The sequence below is a fragment of the Aythya marila genome, assembly GCF_965140915.1.
Source record: "Aythya marila genome assembly, chromosome: 1".
NCBI classification, from domain to species: Eukaryota; Metazoa; Chordata; class Aves; order Anseriformes; family Anatidae; genus Aythya; species Aythya marila.
In genome coordinates, this window is record NC_139042.1 from 79,955,673 (window position 1) to 79,965,307 (window position 9,635).

The 9,635-nt window shown below is 38.2% G+C and overlaps 1 protein-coding gene across 1 annotated transcript in view; it reads right to left on the reverse strand.

Annotated features, from left to right (window-relative positions):
• The window catches only part of CTPS2 (CTP synthase 2), a 71,243-nt gene extending 61,628 nt beyond the window's left edge, over positions 1 to 9,615 (reverse strand). Inside the window, exons 1-6 of the mRNA XM_082772931.1 lie at positions 9,593 to 9,615; positions 6,685 to 6,890; positions 4,503 to 4,673; positions 4,118 to 4,218; positions 2,125 to 2,241; positions 661 to 744 (exon numbers count right to left, since the gene is read on the reverse strand). Of these exons, the coding sequence (XP_082629057.1) occupies positions 661 to 744; positions 2,125 to 2,241; positions 4,118 to 4,218; positions 4,503 to 4,673; positions 6,685 to 6,850 (639 nt within the window). The 5' untranslated portion in view covers positions 6,851 to 6,890; positions 9,593 to 9,615. The remainder of the gene's footprint in view (positions 1 to 660; positions 745 to 2,124; positions 2,242 to 4,117; positions 4,219 to 4,502; positions 4,674 to 6,684; positions 6,891 to 9,592) is intronic.
• Between the last annotated feature and the right edge of the window lie 20 nt (positions 9,616 to 9,635).

Sequence of the window (9,635 nt, forward strand, 5' to 3'; positions counted from 1 at the left end):
CCTCTCTGCTCCCTAGGAACAGTGCCAGTGAAGCAACCAATGCATCCAGGAAATAAGCACATACTCATTTCTAGGCACCAGGGAGAGAGAAATGAAGGTGAGCATTTGTCATCATCTGCCAACACATAACATGAAACGTGTTTCCTTTGAGTTCATTACACTACATGGTGCAAGTCCAACAAAAGAAAGAAATTGAAGAACCTTACTTTGAGGATTCACCCATGTGTTTCATATTTCCTTTTTAAAGGCTATACTTCACAGGTAGGATTGCTTCTTCTTAACCATGCATAAAAAGAAACTAGAGAAAAAAATGTTAGAAGCCAGAAGCATTCTAGCTCTTCTAGGTCTTCCCACAAAGTGACTGAGACATCTGCACTTAAGATTATTTTTAAGCAATACAGAATGATTTTTCTGCAAAAATCCTATTAGAAGAACATAAATAGAGGCTCAAGATTTTGCTAAGAGCTATTTGGATTATGTTAACTTAAATAGGAGTAACTTCCTGTGTCTTTAGTCAAGTAGTACCGCATGTATGTTGCATTTCTTCTAAATTTCTTGTCTATTGTGGGAGACTAAGGCTCCTTTTTTTTCCACTGGTTATGCACAGATATTTCTAGATGACCTGTAAACAAAACTGCATTTATTGACTAATGAACTCACCAAATCTGGAGACAAGCCTAGACCCCTCAGTGCTCGAACACTGTTCTGTGTTGGTTTTGTCTTCTGTTCACCGGTGGCATTAGGCTAGAAAGACGTATTTTTAGAGCTCAAATAACAACTTTATTAAACAAAATCTATTAGCAGAGAAGTTGTATTATTACTTGCAATGACTTTTCACTTTTAACTTACTTGCAGGAAGTGAGCATATCAAAACAGAGCGACAATGTGCCAGAAAAATAAATGGCACTATAACTATTACAAACATTAAAAATTCTGTGAAGAAGCACATGGCCCTAATTTAGGTCAAGTTTATTTTGTTATTAGTCTTTCAAAGTAAAAGTTACAATATAATTGACTCAGATAAGAGAAGAATATTTCAAAATTTGGACTTTGCTAATAAGTGCAGTGTCCAACAGCACAAAGCCTTCAGTGCTCAGAAATAATTCACAGAATAAAACCCGCTGAATATTAGAGGCAGTGATAAATATTCTCTTTTTATGTATACAAAGTGTGATCTTCTCATCATTATCAGCATTGCATTAACAAGATCTCTCCAGTGAATACTTATCTCATAAAATAAAACCTACTTGTGAAATAAAATATAAAGAAAAATACTTTCAGCCCCATACAGTAAGTTGTAGTGGCCCTGACTCAAATACTGTACATCAGGGAGTTAGTGATCCACGTAACAGTTAACCTGAGTAGACCCAGACCTATGTAATGCTGAGCTGAGCTGGACATCCAGCCTGGCCTTCAGACAGCGTTGTTCTGCACCAAATCCTTGGCTGTAGGATAAATAGCCATGAAATAAACTCAACCAGCTCATTGTACCAGAAGAGCATGCAAGCAGCTCACACTTGGTACCAAAACTTAGATGACCTATCTGACCTTGTCTTTACCTAAGAATGCAGCAACAAGTTTTCATGAGAACATTGTTTGTGCTTAACAGCAGAAATGACAGAGTTGTTTCCTTGTAAGAAAGTTGTATAAGTTCAAATGAACAAAAGGGAAGAATCCCTTCTATGGATGGAGTCAGCCCAGCATGCTGCATGTAGTTCAATGCAACATCATCTGGGGTTCTTTCCACCTGAAGGGATGTAAGATTATCTATATTATCCGTTCCTTACAGCGTTATCTCAAACAATTTTAAATATCTTCCAGAGGCAGAGTACCTTTCCTACTGGGATCATAGTGTACCAGAACCTTCCAGCGCAAAACGCATATTTAGCTTTCTAGATAAATTAGTGTTTATTAACTTTTTTTTTTAATAACTTAGAACATTAAAACACATTCTCACATCAATAAAGTAATTAACAAGGCTTTTATTTACACAAATGAGACTGGCTTTCATCTCAATTTCTAAACACCTCCAACATCCCTTTTTAATTAGAGGAGTAAACAAATATAAAACTCAATACAGAATAAAAGTTGCCAATAATTAAAATGTTTATTTTAATAACTTACCTGTGGTACTAGACTAACGTGGATGTTACAGAAGTTCTCTCTTTTTGCTTTGAACTGAAACTGTCTAAATGCTTCAACAAATGGCATTCCTTCAATGTCTCCAATAGTTCCTCCCAGCTGAAAAAGAAAGGTTGAATCCATCAGTGGCAGAAAGTATTAATTTTTTTTTTTAAAGAGTCTACTTTTTACAGATTCTACAAGTTATTGGATTTTTTTTATTATTATTTTTATTTTTTTTATTATTATTTTTATTTTTTTTTATTTTTTTTTTTTTATTATCTAGGAAACCCTAAAATTTGCAGGCATGCTCTACAAAGAGCCCTCATCTATTCCGCATATTTCTTGTGGAAAACAAAACAATTTGCATGTTTCTTTATATTGACTTTACACCAAACACATAAGATTCCCATAGGCAGATGTATGGTGCTATGGAATAAGCACCATACTTTTACTAACTTTTAAGCAGTTAACAAACGTTAATGAATAGTTAGACTGATGTGACTGTTTTTGTATAGAGGTATTCAGCTATACATTTTCCTCACAGACAGATTAATAAGCAGTCAGAACCAACAAGATACAAACATCTAGCAGTATTATCATGGCTTTTGAATGTTGATAAATGCTATATAAACAATGCAAATAATATATTATAAACATTTAAATATCTGTTACCAACCCAAAGTCCAAGACTAAGCCCATGATAAACCTGACTTAAAGACGTGAATTAGATGTCTTTTAAAGACATAAAGAGCATTAGTAAACTAAACACTGAATAAAACAGTCTAGCATGGAAGTCTTGGAAAGCAAGTTTCAGAATGATCCTTTTGTGCCACCATGTGGCTTCTGACAGAGCTGCACGTTTGTGTTCACTACCAGAAAAACTTCTGACAACCGCATTTGTTCTTGACACACATATTCAGCCTAACTCCCTCAGAGTTTTGCAATGGAAAAAGAATTCATTAGAATTATAAGAGTAAAGGTAGGTATTTTTATGAGGCTAGAGATATAACAAAAGAAAAAAAACTTAACATGGTGGAAACAAAAACATGTTTGAAGTTAAAAGACTGACAAGCTCATCTCTTATTAATGTTCTTGAGCGACTTCTATATTTACTGCTTTTACTTTTACTTTAAATGAAGCAGTTGAGTCACTGTCCACATCATAAGAGACCTATACATATATTTATATTGTAACCAAAATATTCTTTTCTGTGTAAGAAATCCTGACCAACTTGATGACCTAGGTCTTGAAATTTATCACCCTATTGAATACAGCTGTGGCTTCAGGCATGAAATCTATGACACATTCTTCTCAGGTGTGATCTTCTTCTGTACATTCTGCTCTAATAGTAATACCTAGCAGTTAATGACTGCCTTTCTTTCAGTTGTCTTCACACATTACTAAGGACAGGTAAAAATCCAGAGTTCAATACTGCAGAACATCAGTGGGTTAAACGATTAACAAAGTTACTTCCAGAGATCTTAAATACATAAACAGAAAAAGGGAAACTAACTTATACAATGTTTAAGTATATCCCTGCAAATATTCCAGAAGCAACAATGTGGAGCATTTGAAGTCATACAGAAAGCTAAAATGCTCCAGGCTCTCCTACTGGCTGTGGGTGTTTCAGGTATTACCCTTTTTCTCAATGCTATGAACAGTATGCAGCTTCAGTCAAATGTCTGTAACCTGGAAGAGATACTTCAAGTTAGAGTAATTGACTGTCTTAATTTTATAAATTAATAAACTCTTAAGCAACTCCCTTTCAGCAGTATTCTGGAAGGGATTTAGTCAAGTTAACAGAAACTGTACAGGAGTAAGACCATGCCTATCATTAGCAGAACAAATTATAAAGAATACAAAACATGTTTTGTATTATTGCTCGCCATAAAACTTCAGTCTGATTTTGTTTTTTACAGTAAATATAAAAGACAAAGCAAGCTAGCTCTTTGTGTTCACTATGGATATAGATCCTAAAATACTCTATACTTGCCTCAATTACACAGATTTGTGGCTCTTTTCTGTCATCATCCACAGGAACTTTTGCCTGATTCATTACCCATTCTTGAACTGCATCAGTGATGTGTGGAACAACTATAAGACAAAGTAAAAGCACTAAGGCAAGCACATCTCGAATGTACAAATACCAGTTTTTGCATGCAAGGAGGGAAAAACAAGCAGGAAGTCAAAAGGAAACAACCTCTTTTGTTTATACTCCTTATTTCCTTGAACCCAGAAGCCCAACATTACAGAAATATTCCCAGATCTCCTAGGAAGGAGAGAGGAATAAGCTGATGCAGCAAGAAACAGCTTGTTTTTCCCACTCTATTTTTATAAAGTCTGAGTGGATTAGTATACCACAGAATTTAAAATCCTACCTTGAACAGTCTTTCCCAGATAATCACCATGTCTTTCCTTATTGATAACATGCTGATATATCTTTCCAGTGGTGATATTGTTATCTTTATAGAGATTAATGTCCAAGAATCTCTCATAATTTCCTAAATCTAAGTCAACTTCTCCACCATCATTCAGTACAAAAACTTCACCTGAAAAGAAGAAAGTGGAAAAAAAAAAAAAAACATAGGAAAGTTTAGGATGAAAATCATTACAGAAAAGCGATAAAATAATCACAAGTTATTAAACGTGTAGGTGTACCACAAACATATCTTCAAATTGAAGAAACATTTCTCTTAAAAGAAGACACATTGCAATGACATACCAATAAAATACATGCTGCAACTGGACCTGTGTTGTCATTCTGTGTCTTAATATCCAAGTCATTATTTCTACATTGAATGTCTATCCCTCAGTCACTAATAGTTTTGAAAGTGAATGTAAGTTATATTGCCAAAAATATTTAAGTGACTTAAAAATATTTAACCCATATTTCAACATCATGCTACAATCCCCAATCAGAAGACAGTAATTTCAGGAATCATAAATAAGTAATAAATAAAACATCAATTTACATGTGGCAGACAAAAGCTGTGCTTTTATAAGCATGAAATATCACCCACTTTCAAAGTGTTTCACGATAAATTCTTATTGTATGGAACTATTTTAATGATTAAGGCTTGGATCAGGAGTGAAGTTATGATGTACATAAATGCTTATTCAAGTGTGGTAACTATTTATTGTTCAGTTGTTTAATCTCATATATTCAGTTCACTATGCCCACAGCAAGGGTTATTTCTGACTCTGGAAAATCTAATGAAAATATTCTTCAGGGTTCAGATTTCTCTTAAAGCAAAGAGTCTCTAAATAATTCTGAAGCCCATCAACCTCTGAAGGATCTAAATTCGCTAGATGCTAGGGTAAAGCTGGAAAACTCTGCACAAAAGAAAAGAAACAATTCCCTTGAAGGTAGAGGAATGCTGTACACTATGAAAATTTACATCCCACCTAGATACCACAATCCAATGAGCAGTTTAACAAAACAAAAGAAAAATATCATAATACATGGAACAGAGAGGAAGATTTATGCCTGATCCCATGAGGCAATGAGTTCCTTCTTTTAACCACTAATTTACTATTAAAGCCAACAGAAGCAGAGTGGAACTGACATTTCTCAACAGCAGGCCTTTGGGGAATAAAAATTGTATTATGAAAAAAGAAAAAAACAACAAAGACAGCTTTAAGTGGAAATCTCTAAATTATAATCCTTTGATTCAATCAGATTTCCCCCCAAAATGTTAATAAAAGAGGCTTGCCACTTTGGCTTGTATGATCTTCTACTTACTACCCCACCACCCTGTGTGGTTTGTTTGTTTGTTTTGGTTTGGTGTTTTTTTTTCAGAAGCATTATAAAAATTCTTCTGCAAACAGAGGAAAAACAAGTAATAAGGGAATTGGATACCACATTTGACCCCTTGTCCCTTATATGTGATCCACAGAAGGAATACACCCTCACAATCTCAAGTCATTGCAGGAGTCTTACCACCAAAAGTAATATGCATGACAGATGAAGTAATGTTCAACATTATAAATGCCAATCAGAGTGTCTTGCAGCTCATCAGCAATGAAGAGAACCAAGCAACCAAAGCATCTACTTTAAAATGACATGACAGTCAGCTCTGAGCTCCACTGATTGTTTTGACTAGATCCTCATTGTCAAAAATGAGAGCTTAATCTAACTCTCATGAAGACATTCACGCCAGGGACACTGACACCTGACATCCCAGTAAGAGCATTCACAAGGAAACATCCAGGAAAAGAGTTTCTAATAAGTTTTGCAGTACCATTCCAATCTTTTATCCAGTTGAAATGAAGATAGCACAGACTGAATAAGGCCAACAGCTAGGATTTTTCCCAACAAAGCAGAATTTCATAGAAAATAAGCAGCTACTCTTCAAAGTGTCTTCACCAACCAGGCTTCACCTCTCTTTACTTAGCATACAATGTCCTTAAGAATATGCAGCAGGGAACAAACTTGCATTGCCAAATAGGTGGTAAAGTGACTAATAACTACCATCGTACTGTTTTTCAAAGAAAATAAACAAAAAAGCATGATTATGAATACAAAATTTACGCAAAAGGTAACAGCACCATCCTTCATACCATGCTCATATGGTGAAAATGTTCCAGCATCTATGTTTATGTAAGGATCGATTTTGATTGCCGTGACACGCAGACCACATGATTTCAGTATGGTGCCAATGCTGCTTGCGATGATCCCTTTGCCAATGCCTGAGATGACACCACCAGTTACCAGGATGTACTTCATCAGAAAATCAGCACGAGAACACAGATCTCCAGGTGGAAATCTAAAATGACAAAGAGGTACATTGACATAACGCAAATTCATGCCATGGAAGAACACAGTCTCAGCATGCAAGAATCAAAGTTGCAATGACCGTCACGAACTGACAACAAAATGACCATTTTAGAATCTGGGAGCAGGATCAATCCCTCCCAGCTTATACACCCATATTTAAACTATATGGGTAAGTCCTCTCCACAGCCAGTAGAAAAAGAGGCACCATTTCGATGCACTGCCCTGTAGAGATGCCAAAGACCTGTTCATCTGACCTATTTCTCTACTATGACGGGAATAGCCAGCCAGCAATAGACATCTTTTGTAACCACAAATTAGGCAAGAACCACAAGTTAGGCAAGAGGACAGGCTGAAAGAGCTGGGCCTGTTTAGCCTAGGAAAGAGAAGACTGAGGGGAGACCTCATCAATGTGTACAAATATCTGAGGGGAGGGTGTCGAGAGGATGGAGCCGGTTTCTTTTCAGTTGTGCCCAGTGACAGGACAAGAGGCAACGGGCACAAACTGAAGCACGGGAGGCTCCGTCTGAATACGAGGGGGCACTACTCGTGATGGTGACAGAGCACAGGAACAGGTTGCCCAGAGAGTTTGTGGAGTCTCCTTCTCTGGAGATATTCAAAACCCGCCTGGATGCCATCCTGCACAACGTGCAGATGAATCTGTGAAGACAAATCTCACCCTGGGTTCTTTCTAAATTAAATAAATTAATAATTTATTTTGTGTTGAGCAGTTAGCTCAAAGATTGTTCCTTGCTACATCAGCCAGAACACAGCGTCACATTCTCTCTCCAGATTTACCTTCCAAAAATTCTGACTGCTAATCAAACACATTAAAGCTAACCATACATATTAAAGTCAGAGTGCTATACCATCTGCTCTATTTTTCAGCAGATCTCCCCTCTCCAATTCACATTGTATCAAGTGTATCACCAAAGGTCTTACAATATCCTACAGAACAATGGATCATGAGAGCAAGAAATAAAAACTGAACCAAAACATCCATATTTACACAATAGCACATTCTTAATCGTGAATCTAGAAGCCTTTCTTCACATGTCTACCCACTCACTCTCCTTTTCCAAGTAACTAGTGAGAGGAAAAAAAAAAATACAAATTTTAGAGCTGGAGAACTTTACTCTAGAAGGACTTGCACTTAGGACAAGACTAAGCCAGACCACAGAAATATATGAATGCCTACATGGGAGCAAGACAAATGTGGATGGTAACAGACCCAGAACTATTACAAAAACACAAGGACTTTTGATGAAAAATTTAGGTAATTACAATCCTAATTAAGAGTTCTTCATCATCCTTCTTGTTGTGATAATCTGCTATTCTCATCATGTGCTGCTGATGCTGTCCCTCCTATACTCCTGCTTCTTCTGGCTTTCACACAAGCATAGATTTTACTGCCATCTCCTCACCCCACCTGAAACTGGCAGACGTTGAACATGTCTTATTTCTAACTGCACTCACATTACGTCCAGGCAGATGTAGGGGCTAATCCCTGGATTAATGCTTGACCATTTTGTCACAGAGAAACAATTTTAGGGTCAAGAATCATCGTTCCTTACCGACATACCTAATTTGTTCAACACAACATGTAACGGCACATGATCTAACAGTGCTTACAACAAACAAAAGCAGCACAGTTCTCCACACACTGGTAGTAAGCAGCAGCTTGTGAATGAGTGTCATAGCTCCTCCTATTAGGTTATTAAGTAACATAAATAAATATGGTCTACAGCTTCAAGAGACAGAGTTCAAGGAGGTAACAATGTTGTTATCAATGCTCTTACAACTAATAGCAAATAATAAAACATCACTTCTGCATCCCTGTGGACAAAAGGGAGACTGTAGCCATCAAAAGCACTTAACTCAGGAGAAAGGGACCCTTGGAATTGACTCAAGGCTGGTATAGGCGGACACACCGCAAACACTAATGCGGGGAGAGAAAGTTTCCTTACCTTCCCCCTCACTACCTGCAAGCATGCCAATAAAACAACTGCAGAGTAATACAAAGCAAACCACGAAATGAAAAACATGCAGAATTTGTTTACTGAAACGAGCCAAACCAGACAGCAGTTAAGACAAATTTTAAAGACCCACAGAGGAGGAAAAGCGCGCTCCGCAGGAAAACAAACCCTAATCCGCGTAATTAGGAAATAACTCTTCCTTGCGATTTAATTTTAATAGGCAATTTTTTTATTTTTTTTTTTTTTAAATAGCAGAGATCTTAAGGTTTGGAAACACTCTGCTTCTGACTCTTCGTAAGTCAGCTAACGGAGTTGCCAGCGTTAACATTTCATAACCGTCTTAAGGCAGTTTCAAAGCTGTTTATGGAAAGAAAAGAAAAAAAAAAAAAAAAAAAGAGGGAAAGAAAGAGAGGGCGAAGCTCCACCAGCAGCTCCAGCCGCCGACACCGTGCCCCTGAGGGCCGACGAAGCCCATCAGCTCCCTGCCAGCTCGCCCCGCTCCCACACAAAGCGCAGAGCTCCGGGGCCGGGGCGGGGCGGGCAGGGCCCGGCCGGGGGCACCGGGACCGGGACCCCCTCAGCAGCCTCCCCCCAACACCTCCCCTCAGCCGCGGCGGGGAGCGGCCGTTGGGGAGCGGCCGTTGGGGGGCGGCCGTTGGGGGGCGGCCGTTGGGGCCCCTCCCCCCGGGCAGGCGCAGCCTCGCGCCGCGGCCGTTACCTTTCCGCGCGGCGTCCACGCGAGGCGCGCGCACGCGCACGTG